Source organism: Pelodiscus sinensis, chromosome 2 (genome assembly GCF_052426305.1).
Source record: "Pelodiscus sinensis isolate ZL-2025 chromosome 2, ASM5242630v1, whole genome shotgun sequence".
NCBI classification, from domain to species: domain Eukaryota; kingdom Metazoa; phylum Chordata; order Testudines; family Trionychidae; genus Pelodiscus; species Pelodiscus sinensis.
The window spans coordinates 1,648,480-1,662,639 of NC_143053.1; the positions used below are offsets into that span (position 1 = coordinate 1,648,480).

A 14,160-nucleotide genomic window follows, 5' to 3' on the forward strand; every position below is an offset into this window, starting at 1 on the left:
CAGGGGAGAGGTTATAACCCATCCCCCACCTCCCCTCAGACACCCCAGTGTTCCCTGTGCCCCCCCAGCACCCCTCACACAGGGGAGAGGTGATAACCCCTCCCTCAGATACCCCAGTGCTCCCTGTGCCCCCCAGCCCCCTTACACAGGGGAGAGGTTCTAACCCATCCCCCACCTCCCCTCAGACACCCCAGTGCTCCCTGTGCCCCCCAGCCCCCTTACACAGGGGAGAGGTGATAACCCCTCCCCCACCTCCCTCAGATACCCCAGTGCTCCCTGTGCCCCCCCAGCGCCCCCTTACACAGGGGAGAGGTTCTAACCCATCCCCCACCTCCCCTCAGACACCCCAGTGCTCCCTGTGCCCCCCCCACCCCCCCTTATTCCTCCCCTTAGACGAGGAAAGGCTGCCGGAAGAGAGGCTGGCTGGGAAGCCGCAGCGTGTGGGGCAGCAGATGGGGGTGCGGGAGCAGGCGTGCTGGGGGCGGGACGGGCTCTGGGGCTGGTGAGTTGGGCTCCCCGCTGGGGTGGGAGACCGGCCTGAGCCGGGCTTGCCGCAGGACGACAGGGCACAAGGAACCCTGCGCGCGAGGCGGGGCAGATGAAGGGGTCTGGCAGCCCGCGGGCAGTCCCACCCCCGTCTGTCAGGGCCTGGACGAGGAAGCGGAGCCCTGCTAGGAGGGTCCTTGAACCCAGCAAGCCCCTGGCCCGGCGTTTCCTCCTCTAGAGGCTGCTAAAAAGCCACTAAACCTCACGGGAGCGAATTGCTTGCAGGGAGCCACCTGCAGCAACACTGCACCCGGGCAAACGCGGCTCGGCGGCCGTTTGGGGGACCTGGGAGAATCGGGGGAGGGGGGGAGAAGAGGCCTCAGGGCCCGACCTAGGACAGGTGCCCCAGGGAACGCCCTTCAGCCGGCAGGCAATCCGGCCCCGTCCCAGGCGCACGATACTGGGCGCAGCGGGGCAGAGAATCCTTTAGTACAATCGCCTGTAAACGGGCAGAGCCCAGCCAGCCCTGACTGCAGGGGGTCCCGGGTCCTGCCCGGCTCGGGCTGCGACGCGGGGGCGAGCCAGACACGGAGGACGACTTGCGGGTAAACGGCAGCGCTTTACTCCCGGCGGTCGCTCCGGCGGTGCTGTGCCGAGCGCTAGGGGCGGCCAGGGCACCGCCCAAGCCCAACGGCCTGACCCGCTACGGAAGGGACTCGGGGACCGTCCCACGGCCGGGGGCACCGCCAGCAGGGGACCCAGGCGTCCTGGCCCGACCGAGGGCGTCAGGCCACGGGGCGCGGGGCCGGGGGAGTCCAGCCCGTGCCTGCACCCTGCCGCCCTCACGCCGTCTCCTGCGCCAGGCGATAGTCATACAGGCTGCCGCGCTCCACAAAGCTCCTGGCGCCAGGCAGCGGGGGCTGCTCCGGGGGGTCCCCAGCCTCGGCCGCCGGCCCGAAGCCGCCCCCACCGGGGGTCTGCAGGCGGAAGACGTCCTGCGGGAGGGAAGGGGAAGGGTGAGGGGGGGCCAGGAGCCGCGAGAGGGGACTCGGGCCCGTCAAAGCAAGGGAAACCCGGCGAGTGCCGCCCGCAGCTCCCTGCCCCGGCACCCTGGGGACCTGACCCCCCAGCCCAGGGATCTCGCCGGACCAAGGGAGGTGACTTCCATCCCCCGCCCCGCCCCCCCCAGCCTGCCCCCCGCCCAACAACACCAGGCCAGCTCCCTCAGCCGGGGGGGCTCACCCCAGGCAGCACTGGCACTGACGCCTTCCCCCCCAGGTTGATGGTGCGTCCATCTCGGCAGATCAGCAGGTTCAGGCCGCGGGAGCCAGGCTCCCCCCCTGTCAGGGAGAATGAGTGTCAGAGGGGGTGCAATGGGGGACAGATGGGGCAGCGCAAGGGGTGGGGGGAGGGGTGCAATGGGGGGGACAGATGGGGCAGCGCAAGGGGTGGGGGGAGAGGTGCAATGGGGGGACAGATGGAGCAGCGCAAGGGGTGGGGGAGGGGTGCAATGGGGGGGACAGATGGGGCAGCGCAAGGGGTGGGGGGAGGGGTGCAATGGGGGACAGATGGGGCAGCGCAAGGGGTGGGGGAGGGGTGCAATGGGGGGACAGATGGGGCAGCGCAAGGGGTGGGGGGAGGGGTGCAATGGGGGACAGATGGGGCAGCGCAAGGGGTGGGGGGAGGGGTGCAATGGGGGACAGATGGGGCAGCGCAAGGGGTGGGGGGAGGGGTGCAATGGGGGACAGATGGGGCAGCGCAAGGGGTGGGGGGAGGGGTGCAATGGGGGACAGATGGGGCAGCGCAAGGGGTGGGGGGAGGGGTGCAATGGGGGACAGATGGGGCAGCGCAAGAGGTGGGGGGGAGGGGTGCAATGGGGGGACAGATGGGGCAGCGCAAGGGGTGGGGGGAGGGGTGCAATGGGGGGGACAGATGGGGCAGCGCAAGGGGTGGGGGGAGGGGTGCAATGGGGGGGACAGATGGGGCAGCGCAAGGGGTGGGGGGAGGGGTGCAATGGGGGGGACAGATGGGGCAGCGCAAGGGGTGGGGGGGAGGGGTGCAATGGGGGACAGATGGGGCAGCGCAAGGGGTGGGGGGGAGGGGTGCAATGGGGGACAGATGGGGCAGCGCAAGGGGTGGGGGGAGGGGTGCAATGGGGGACAGATGGGGCAGCGCAAGGGGTGGGGGGAGGGGTGCAATGGGGACAGATGGGGCAGCGCAAGGGGTGGGGGGATGGGTGCAATGGGGGACAGATGGGGCAGCGCAAGGGGTGGGGGGATGGGTGCAATGGGGGACAGATGGGGCAGCGCAAGGGGTGGGGGGAGGGGTGCAATGGGGGACAGATGGGGCAGCGCAAGGGGTGGGGGGAGGGGTGCAATGGGGGGGACAGATGGGGCAGCGCAAGGGGTGGGGGAGGGGTGCAATGGGGGACAGATGGGGCAGCGCAAGGGGTGGGGGGGAGGGGTGCAATGGGGGACAGATGGGGCAGCGCAAGGGGTGGGGGGAGGGGTGCAATGGGGGACAGATGGGGCAGCGCAAGGGGTGGGGGGGAGGGGTGCAATGGGGGACAGATGGGGCAGCGCAAGGGGTGGGGGGAGGGGTGCAATGGGGGACAGATGGGGCAGCGCAAGGGGTGGGGGGAGGGGTGCAATGGGGGGACAGATGGAGCAGCGCAAGGGGTGGGGGAGGGGTGCAATGGGGGACAGATGGGGCAGCGCAAGGGGTGGGGGGAGGGGTGCAATGGGGGACAGATGGGGCAGCGCAAGGGGTGGGGGGGAGGGGTGCAATGGGGGGGACAGATGGGGCAGCGCAAGGGGTGGGGGGAGGGGTGCAATGGGGGGACAGATGGGGCAGCGCAAGGGGTGGGGGGGAGGGGTGCAATGGGGGACAGATGGGGCAGCGCAAGGGGTGGGGGGGAGGGGTGCAATGGGGGACAGATGGGGCAGCGCAAGGGGTGGGGGGAGGGGTGCAATGGGGACAGATGGGGCAGCGCAAGGGGTGGGGGGATGGGTGCAATGGGGGACAGATGGGGCAGCGCAAGGGGTGGGGGGGAGGGGTGCAATGGGGGACAGATGGGGCAGCGCAAGGGGTGGGGGGAGGGGTGCAATGGGGGGACAGATGGGGCAGCGCAAGGGGTGGGGGGAGGGGTGCAATGGGGACAGATGGGGCAGCGCAAGGGGTGGGGGGATGGGTGCAATGGGGGACAGATGGGGCAGCGCAAGGGGTGGGGGGGAGGGGTGCAATGGGGGACAGATGGGGCAGCGCAAGGGGTGGGGGGAGGGGTGCAATGGGGGACAGATGGGGCAGCGCAAGGGGTGGGGGGAGGGGTGCAATGGGGGGACAGATGGGGCAGCGCAAGGGGTGGGGGGAGGGGTGCAATGGGGGACAGATGGGGCAGCGCAAGGGGTGGGGGGGAGGGGTGCAATGGGGGACAGATGGGGCAGCGCAAGGGGTGGGGGGATGGGTGCAATGGGGGACAGATGGGGCAGCGCAAGGGGTGGGGGGATGGGTGCAATGGGGGGACAGATGGGGCAGCGCAAGGGGTGGGGGGATGGGTGCAATGGGGGACAGATGGGGCAGCGCAAGGGGTGGGGGGATGGGTGCAATGGGGGACAGATGGGGCAGCGCAAGGGGTGGGGGGAGGGGTGCAATGGGGGGACAGATGGGGCAGCGCAAGGGGTGGGGGGAGGGGTGCAATGGGGGACAGATGGGGCAGCGCAAGGGGTGGGGGGGAGGGGTGCAATGGGGGACAGATGGGGCAGCGCAAGGGGTGGGGGGAGGGGTGCAATGGGGGACAGATGGAGCAGCGCAAGGGGTGGGGGAGGGGTGCAATGGGGGGGACAGATGGGGCAGCGCAAGGGGTGGGGGGGAGGGGTGCAATGGGGGGGACAGATGGGGCAGCGCAAGGGGTGGGGGGGAGGGGTGCAATGGGGGACAGATGGGGCAGCGCAAGGGGTGGGGGGAGGGGTGCAATGGGGGGACAGATGGGGCAGCGCAAGGGGGTGGGGGAGGGGTGCAATGGGGGGGACAGATGGGGCAGCGCAAGGGGTGGGGGGGAGGGGTGCAATGGGGGACAGATGGGGCAGCGCAAGGGGTGGGGGGAGGGGTGCAATGGGGGGACAGATGGGGCAGCGCAAGGGGTGGGGGGAGGGGTGCAATGGGGGACAGATGGGGCAGCGCAAGGGATGGGGGGAGGGGTGCAATGGGGGGGACAGATGGGGCAGCGCAAGGGGTGGGGGGAGGGGTGCAATGGGGGACAGATGGGGCAGCGCAAGGGGTGGGGGGAGGGGTGCAATGGGGGACAGATGGGGCAGCGCAAGGGGTGGGGGGGAGGGGTGCAATGGGGGACAGATGGGGCAGCGCAAGGGGTGGGGGGAGGGGTGCAATGGGGGGACAGATGGGGCAGCGCAAGGGGTGGGGGGAGGGGTGCAATGGGGGACAGATGGGGCAGCGCAAGGGATGGGGGGGAGGGGTGCAATGGGGGACAGATGGGGCAGCGCAGGGATGGGGGGAGGGGTGCAATGGGGGACAGATGGGGCAGCGCAAGGGGTGGGGGGAGGGGTGCAATGGGGGACAGATGGGGCAGCGCAAGGGGTGGGGGGAGGGGTGCAATGGGGGACAGATGGGGCAGCGCAAGGGGTGGGGGGAGGGGTGCAATGGGGGACAGATGGGGCAGCGCAAGGGGTGGGGGGAGGGGTGCAATGGGGGGACAGATGGGGCAGCGCAAGGGGTGGGGGAGGGGTGCAATGGGGGACAGATGGGGCAGCGCAAGGGGTGGGGGAGGGGTGCAATGGGGGGACAGATGGGGCAGCGCAAGGGGTGGGGGAGGGGTGCAATGGGGGACAGATGGGGCAGCGCAAGGGGTGGGGGGGAGGGGTGCAATGGGGGACAGATGGGGCAGCGCAAGGGATGGGGGGGAGGGGTGCAATGGGGGACAGATGGGGCAGCGCAAGGGGTGGGGGGAGGGGTGCAATGGGGGACAGATGGGGCAGCGCAAGGGGTGGGGGGAGGGGTGCAATGGGGGACAGATGGGGCAGCGCAAGGGGTGGGGGGAGGGGTGCAATGGGGGGACAGATGGGGCAGCGCAAGGGGTGGGGGGAGGGGTGCAATGGGGGACAGATGGGGCAGCGCAAGGGATGGGGGGAGGGGTGCAATGGGGGACAGATGGGGCAGCGCAAGGGATGGGGGGAGGGGTGCAATGGGGGACAGATGGGGCAGCGCAAGGGGTGGGGGGAGGGGTGCAATGGGGGACAGATGGGGCAGCGCAAGGGGTGGGGGGAGGGGTGCAATGGGGGACAGATGGGGCAGCGCAAGGGGTGGGGGGAGGGGTGCAATGGGGGGACAGATGGGGCAGCGCAAGGGGTGGGGGAGGGGTGCAATGGGGGACAGATGGGGCAGCGCAAGGGGTGGGGGGAGGGGTGCAATGGGGGACAGATGGGGCAGCGCAAGGGGTGGGGGGACGGGTGCAATGGGGGGACAGATGGGGCAGCGCAAGGGGTGGGGGATGGGTGCAATGGGGGGACAGATGGGGCAGCGCAAGGGGTGGGGGGAGGGGTGCAATGGGGGGACAGATGGGGCAGCGCAAGGGGTGGGGGGGAGGGGTGCAATGGGGGGACAGATGGGGCAGCGCAAGGGGTGGGGGATGGGTGCAATGGGGGGACAGATGGGGCAGCGCAAGGGGTGGGGGGAGGGGTGCAATGGGGGGGACAGATGGGGCAGCGCAAGGGGTGGGGGGAGGGGTGCAATGGGGGGACAGATGGGGCAGCGCAAGTGGTGGGGGGAGGGGTGCAATGGGGGGGACAGATGGGGCAGCGCAAGGGGTGGGGGGAGGGGTGCAATGGGGGGACAGATGGGGCAGCGCAAGGGGTGGGGGGGAGGGGTGCAATGGGGGACAGATGGGGCAGCGCAAGGGGTGGGGGGAGGGGTGCAATGGGGGGGACAGATGGGGCAGCGCAAGGGGTGGGGGGAGGGGTGCAATGGGGGACAGATGGGGCAGCGCAAGGGGTGGGGGGAGGGGTGCAATGGGGGGACAGATGGGGCAGCGCAAGGGGTGGGGGGAGGGGTGCAATGGGGGGACAGATGGGGCAGCGCAAGGGGTGGGGGGAGGGGTGCAATGGGGGACAGATGGGGCAGCGCAAGGGGTGGGGGAGGGGTGCAATGGGGGACAGATGGGGCAGCGCAAGGGGTGGGGGGAGGGGTGCAATGGGGGGACAGATGGGGCAGCGCAAGGGGTGGGGGGGAGGGGTGCAATGGGGGGACAGATGGGGCAGCGCAAGGGGTGGGGGGGAGGGGTGCAATGGGGGGGACAGATGGGGCAGCGCAAGGGGTGGGGGGAGGGGTGCAATGGGGGGGACAGATGGGGCAGCGCAAGGGGTGGGGGGAGGGGTGCAATGGGGGGGACAGATGGGGCAGCGCAAGGGGTGGGGGGAGGGGTGCAATGGGGGGGACAGATGGGGCAGCGCAAGGGGTGGGGGGAGGGGTGCAATGGGGGGACAGATGGGGCAGCGCAAGGGGTGGGGGGAGGGGTGCAATGGGGGACAGATGGGGCAGCGCAAGGGGTGGGGGGAGGGGTGCAATGGGGGACAGATGGGGCAGCGCAAGGGGTGGGGGGAGGGGTGCAATGGGGGGACAGATGGGGCAGCGCAGGGGGTGGGGGTGAGATGCCGGGTCCCAGTATTCTACTGTCAGAAAACTGAACACCCCAACCCTTCTGATACTCTGTCCCCCAACGTGGGGGGTCAGGGTGTGGGAGGCGGCTCCAGGGAGGAGCGGGCGGGGGGTCGGGGCGGCTCCGGGGAGCGGCGGGCGGGGGAGGCGGCTCCGGGGCAGGGCAGGCGGCTCCGGGGAGCGGCGGGCGGGGGAGGCGGCTCCGGGGAGCGGCGGGCGGGGGAGGCGGCTCCGGGGCAGGGCAGGCGGCTCCGGGGAGGAGCGGGCGGGGGAGGCGGCTCCGGGGCAGGGGAGGCGGCTCCGGGGCAGGGGAGGCGGCTCCGGGGAGGAGCGGGCGGGGGAGGCGGCTCCGGGGAGGAGCGGGCGGGGGAGGCGGCTCCGGGGAGGAGCGGGCGGGGGAGGAGGGGGCAGGGGAGGCGGCTCCGGGGAGGGGCGGGCGGCTCCGGGGAGGGGCGGGCGGCTCCGGGGAGCGGCGGGCGGGGGAGGCGGCTCCGGGGAGCGGCGGGCGGCTCCGGGGAGCGGCGGGCAGGGGAGGCGGCTCCGGGGAGCGGCGGGCGGGGGAGGCGGCTCCGGGGAGCGGCGGGCGGGGGAGGCGGCTCCGGGGAGCGGCGGGCGGGGGAGGCGGCTCCGGGGAGGAGCGGGCTCCGGGGAGGGGGGGGGGAGGCGGCTCCGGGGCAGGGCAGGCGGCTCCGGGGAGCGGCGGGCGGGGGAGGCGGCTCCGGGGCAGGGCAGGCGGGCGGCTCCGGGGAGCGGCGGGCGGGGGAGGCGGCTCCGGGGCAGGGCAGGCGGCTCCGGGGCAGGGCAGGCGGCTCCGGGGAGGAGCGGGCGGGGGAGGCCGGGAAGCTGGGGCCGGGCTCGGGGTGGCGCCGGGGCGGGGCCACTCACCCTGCAGGCCGTAGGGGCGGAAGGCGCGGCGCTCGCTCAGCACGGACAGCACCATCTCCTCGCGGAAGAGCAGCTCGCGGATCACCCCGTCGCCGCCCCGGAACCGCCCGCGGCCCCCGGTGCCCCGGCACAGCTCAAAGCAGCGCAGGATCACGGGGTACCTGGGGGAGCAACGTCACTGTGGGGACAAGCCCCCCCCCGCCCCCCAGAGGAGGGGAGGCCCCGGGGCTCAGAGGCAGAGGTTATGGGGCCGAGGGCCTGTTGGCTCGGTAGGTCCCCAAAGTCTAGGGTGGCCGGGCTGCTGCCACTCCCGCCCCAAGGGACCCCCCCACCCCCCACAAGGCCCTTCTCCCAGCCCCCCCGTGCCCCGAGGGGCTGGGACCCCCCGGAGCCCCAGGAAGGGGGGCCGCACCCACCGTCTCTCCAGGATCTCGGGGTCGGTGATGCGCGTGTTGGTCATGTGGGTGTGCACCCCGCTGCGCCCATGCCAGTGGGGCCCAGCCCCCGCGCCCCCCGCCACCGTCTCGTAGTAGCCCAGGTGCGCGGTCCCAAAGGTGACGTTGTTCATGCAGCCCTGGAGGGAGGGAGGGCAGGAGAGATGGAGGGGGGCGGGGGGCCGGGGCGGGGGGCCGGGGCGCCCCCAGGGCCCCGATGCCAGCGTGGGCCCTGCTCCGCGCCCGCCAGGCCCTGCCGGGGGAGACGCCCCAGCCCCGGCCGAGGGGAAGGGCCGAGTGACGGGATCTGATGAACGCGGGGGCGGGGGCGGGGGGGCTGCCCCATGAGCTCAGAGCTGCACTTGGGGGGCCCTGGGCCGCAGCCACCGGGGCCGGTGACGGAACAAACAGGCCTTGGCTGTTCCTGGAGCTTGAATTCCACCCCCACCCCGGAGCCCCCCCCCCCACGACCCCCACCTGGGAGGCGGCGCAGGCCCCGAAGGCCCTGAGGATCACGTCCACCACCCGCTGCGAGGTCAGCACGTTGCCCCCCACCACGGCGGCCTCCGGCGAGGGGTCCAGGATGGAGCCCTTGGGGATGAGAACCCGCACCGGGGCCAGGCAGCCCTGCCGGGGGGGGGGGGTGTCAGGCTGTCCCCCACGTGCCCCCGCCAGCCCCCTGCGCGCCCCACACGCACCCCTCAGCCCCGCCTGCCCCCGCCAGCCCCCTGCGTGCCCCACACGCACCCCTCAGCCCCGCCAGCCCCCTGCGTGCCCCACACGCACCCCTCAGCCCCGCCAGCCCCCTGCGTGCCCCACACGCACCCCTCAGCCCCGCCAGCCCCCTGCGTGCCCCACACGCACCCCTCAGCCCCGCCAGCCCCCTGCGTGCCCCACACGCACCCCTCAGCCCCGCCAGCCCCCTGCGTGCCCCACACGCACCCCTCAGCCCCGCCAGCCCCCTGCGTGCCCCACACGCACCCCTCAGCCCCGCCAGCTCCCTGCGCGCCCCACACGCACCCCTCAGCCCCGCCTGCCCCCGCCAGCCCCCTGCGTGCCCCACACGCACCCCTCAGCCCCGCCAGCTCCCTGCGCGCCCCACACGCACCCCTCAGCCCCGCCAGCTCCCTGCGCGCCCCACACGCACCCCTCAGCCCCGCCAGCTCCCGCCAGCCCCCTGCGTGCCCCACACACACCCCTCAGCCCCGCCAGCCCCCTGCGTGCCCCACACGCACCCCTCAGCCCCGCCAGCCCCCTGCGTGCCCCACACGCACCCCTCAGCCCCGCCAGCCCCCTGCGTGCCCCACACACACCCCTCAGCCCCGCCAGCTCCCGCCAGCCCCCTGCGTGCCCCACACGCACCCCTCAGCCCCGCCAGCTCCCTGCGCGCCCCACACGCACCCCTCAGCCCCGCCAGCCCCCTGCGTGCCCCACACGCACCCCTCAGCCCCGCCAGCCCCCTGCGCGCCCCACACGCACCCCTCAGCCCCGCCAGCCCCCTGCGTGCCCCACACGCACCCCTCAGCCCCGCCAGCTCCCTGCGTGCCCCACACGCACCCCTCAGCCCCGCCTGCCCCCGCCAGCCTCCTGCGTGCCCCACACACACCCCTCAGCCCCGCCAGCCCCCTGCGTGCCCCACACGCACCCCTCAGCCCCGCCAGCTCCCGCCAGCCTCCTGCGTGCCCCACACGCACCCCTCAGCCCCGCCAGGCCCCTGCGTGCCCCACACGCACCCCTCAGCCCCGCCAGCTCCCGCCAGCCTCCTGCGTGCCCCACACGCACCCCTCAGCCCCGCCAGCCCCCTGCGTGCCCCACACGCACCCCTCAGCCCCGCCAGGCCCCTGCGTGCCCCACACGCACCCCTCAGCCCCGCCAGCTCCCGCCAGCCTCCTGCGTGCCCCACACGCACCCCTCAGCCCCGCCAGCCCCCTGCGTGCCCCACACGCACCCCTCAGCCCCGCCAGCCCCCTGCGTGCCCCACACGCACCCCTCAGCCCCGCCAGGCCCCTGCGTGCCCCACACGCACCCCTCAGCCCCGCCAGCTCCCGCCAGCCTCCTGCGTGCCCCACACGCACCCCTCAGCCCCGCCAGCCCCCTGCGTGCCCCACACGCACCCCTCAGCCCCGCCAGCCCCCTGCGTGCCCCACACGCACCCCTCAGCCCCACCTGCCCCCGCCAGCCTCCTGCGTGCCCCACACGCACCCCTCAGCCCTGCCAGCCCCCGCCAGTCCTCTCAGACTCCCACGCCCCCCCGATAGCCTCCCATGTCCTCCTCCCACTGAGCCAGGGCCGAGCCAATCACCGCAGCCAGGCACATAGCCACAGGGGCCACACTGACAGCCCCCCGCCGGCGCCCCCCCACCTGTGTCCCCCAACGCTCACTGCCCCCCACACACGGCACCCCCCACCTGTATCTCCCGACGCTCACTGCCCCTCCAGCACTGCCCTGACACTCACTGCCCCCCAGCGCTCCTCCCGCCCCCCACCTCTCCCTGCCCCCCCGCCAGTGCCTGACCTGGTTGAGCGGGACGTCCTGGCCCAGCATGGCGCGCAGGCAGTACAGCAGGGCCGAGAGCGCGATGGCGCGAGGGGCGTTGCAGTTCCCGTGCACCTCGTGCCCCGAGCCCGAGAAATCAAACACGGCGCCGCCCTGCAGGAGCCCAGCTCAGACTGGGCCCCCGGCCCCCCACCCCTACCCCCAGGGTCAGCCCGGCCCCCCCACTCCTACCCCCTGCCCCTACCCCTGCCCCCCCGCCCCTACCCTCAACCCCTACCCCCAGGGTCAGCCCGGCCCCCCCACTCCTACCCCCGCCCCTACCCCTGCCCCCCCGCCCCTACCCTCAACCCCTACCCCCAGGGTCAGCCCGGCCCCCCCACCCCTACCCCGGACCCCCCAACCCCTACCCACAGGGTCAGCCCGGCCCCCCCACTCCTACCCCCTGCCCCTACCCCTGCCCCCCCACCCCTACCCCGGACCCCCCAACCCCTACCCCCAGGGTCAGCCCGGCCCCCCCACTCCTACCCCCTGCCCCTACCCCTGCCCCCCCGCCCCTACCCTCAACCCCTACCCCCAGGGTCAGCCCAGTCCCCCCACCCCTACCCCCAGGGTCAGCCCGGCCCCCCGCCCCTACCCCCACCCTCACCCCTACCCCCAGGGTCAGCCCAGTCCCCCCACCCCTAGCCCCGGGGTCAGCCTGGCACCCAGCTCTCCTACCCCCCGCCCCTGCCCCCTGCCCCCCCGCTCCTACCCTCAACCCCTACCCCCAGGGTCAGCCCGGCCCCCCGCCCCTACCCCTGCCCCCCCGCCCCTACCCCCAACCCCTACCCCCAGGGTCAGCCCGGCCCCCCCTACCCCCAGGGTCAGCCCAGTCCCCCCACCCCCAGCCCCAGGGTCAGCCCGGCACCCGGCCCCTCCTACAGATTCTGCCCCCAGCTCACCCGTGCGGTGGGCGTTTGCCTCTGCCCCCGGGCGCCCTGAGCTGGATCAGCCCCCCCCCCGGCTCACCTCCTGCGGGTCCAGCTCCACCCGCAGCCGGATGGGCGAGCCGTCGTCCATGTGGTCCTGCGCCTGCAGCGTGAGGGGGCACCCGGCCCCCCCCCCGGCGAGCGGCCACGCCCCGCAGCATGTCCCGCACCGCCAGCTCCGCGTTGGCCTGGGGCAGAGGGACAGTGAGGGGGGGCGCGGGGGCGGGGCGCCGGGGGAGGGGGCGCGGGGGGGTCCTCACCTGGATGTGCCCCATGTAGGCCTGCACCACCTCCAGCCCGTACTGGCCAATCAGCTCGCTCACCAGCTGGATCCCCTTCTGATTGGCCGCCACTTGCGCCCGCAGGTCCGACAGGTTGGCCTGCAGGTTGCGGGAGCCGCTGCTGCCCGGGACGCGGCCGGGGGCCCTCAGGGCCTCGCTCACAGCTGGGGGGAGGAGGGGCAGGCGGGAGCTGCGGGGGGCCCCGACCCTGCTCCCCGTGCGCAGCCAGAGGGGATCCGCCGGCCCGGATGGGGATGGGAGTCGGGGCAGGCGGCCGCAGCCCCCTCGGGGTATCCAGGCCCCGGAACCCCCAGCCCTCGGCTCAGGCTGCTCCTTCATGTTTGCCCAGCCCAGCCTGCCCCCCTCACCCCAGGCAGCCCCCCCTTGTTTAAACTCCGGCCCCGGCCTACGCGCCTGCCCCAGGGACCCCCCGGCAGCGCACACACCAGCCAGCAGGGGTCACCCCCAGCCCACGCAGCACCCAGTGACCGCCCAGGAGGGGGGCCCAGGGCCGCCAGGGTGCACAGCCCCCCCATCCCAGGAGCGCCCGGGGGGCAGGGAGGTGCCCAAGGAGCCAACCCCACAGCCCTGCCCCCCGGGGCACCCTGGGGGGTCTCTATCCGCCTGCAGAGCCAGCCTGGGGTTCTGGCCTGGGCCCGCCGCCTCACCCTCCTCCTGGAAGACTCCGTCCTTCACCAGCTTGAAGGAGACGAAGACGGCGCCTTCCTCCCGCAGCGCCTTCGAGTGGGGGGGCATGGAGCCGGGCGTGATGCCGCCGATGTCCGCGTGGTGCCCACGGCTGGCGACGAAGAACACGGGCTCGGCCACCCCGGGCCAGAACACCTGGGGGGGGGAGGGCAGCTGGAGCCCGGGCCAGAGACCCACCTGCCCCGCACCCTGCCCCTGGGCCGCCCCACGGCCTGCAGCCCCTCTGCTGAGGCCACGGGGCCCGGGGCTCCCGAGACGGCCCAGCTCGTGGGGCTGCCCTGCCGGGCACTCACGGGCGTGATGACGGTCAGGTCCGGGAGGTGGCTGCCCCCCGCGCACGGGTGGTTGCTGAGAATCACGTCGCCCTCCTTCAGCGCGGCCCCGAGGTTCCGGATCTGGAAGGCACCGAGAGCGGAGCTTGGGGAGCCGCAGGGCAGGAAAGGGCCGGGGAGAGCAGTGGGGGAGACGCGGGCCTGGGGGAGCCATGGAGCCGGGGGAGCTGTGGGGGTCATGGGGCGGGGGAGCCGCAGGGCAGGGCAGGGCAGGACAGGAAAGGGCCGGGGAGAGCAGTGGGGGAGATGCGGGGCTGGGGGAGCCCTGGAGCCGGGGGAGCCGTGGGGGGTCATGGGGCAGGAGAGCTGCAGGGCAGGGCAGGAAAGGGCCGGGGAGAGCAGTGGGGGAGTTGCAGGGCTGGGGGAGCCCTGGAGCCGGGGGAGCTGTGGGGGGTCATGGGGCAGGAGAGCTGCAGGGCAGGGCAGGAAAGGGCCGGGGAGAGCAGTGGGGGAGACGCGGGGCTGGGGGAGCCCTGGAGCCGGGGGAGCTGTGGGGGTCATGGGGCGGGGGAGCCGCAGGGCAGGAAAGGGCCGGGGAGAGCAGTGGGGGAGACGCGGGCCTGGGGGAGCCATGGAGCCGGGGGAGCTGTGGGGGTCATGGGGCGGGGGAGCCGCAGGGCAGGGCAGGGCAGGACAGGAAAGGGCCGGGGAGAGCAGTGGGGGAGATGCGGGGCTGGGGGAGCCCTGGAGCCGGGGGAGCCGTGGGGGGTCATGGGGCAGGAGAGCTGCAGGGCAGGGCAGGAAAGGGCCGGGGAGAGCAGTGGGGGAGTTGCAGGGCTGGGGGAGCCCTGGAGCCGGGGGAGCTGTGGGGGGTCATGGGGCAGGAGAGCTGCAGGGCAGGGGAAGGAGGGCAGGAAAGGGCGGGGGAGAGCAGTGGGGGAGACGCGGGGCTGGGGGAGCCCT

At 74.0% G+C, this 14,160-nt stretch overlaps 1 protein-coding gene across 2 annotated transcripts; it reads right to left on the reverse strand.

Annotated features, from left to right (window-relative positions):
* Nucleotides 1-1,085: 1,085 nt before the first annotated feature.
* On the reverse strand, nt 1,086-12,337 carry LOC142826411 (5-oxoprolinase-like). Of its 2 annotated transcripts, XM_089775905.1 has the most exons (8): nt 12,197-12,337; nt 11,977-12,124; nt 10,987-11,121; nt 8,949-9,098; nt 8,454-8,611; nt 8,038-8,198; nt 1,729-1,826; nt 1,086-1,481 (listed from the first exon to the last, which is right to left on the reverse strand). In XM_089775905.1, exons 2-8 carry the CDS (start codon nt 12,025-12,027, stop codon nt 1,329-1,331), a joined length of 906 nt encoding a protein of 301 aa, XP_089632031.1. In that variant the 5' UTR covers nt 12,028-12,124; nt 12,197-12,337; the 3' UTR covers nt 1,086-1,328. The 2 variants fall into 2 exon arrangements, with proteins under 2 accessions (XP_089632031.1, XP_089632030.1); XM_089775904.1 differs by lacking the exon at nt 12,197-12,337 and having other exon boundaries at nt 11,977-11,995.
* Between the last annotated feature and the right edge of the window lie 1,823 nt (nt 12,338-14,160).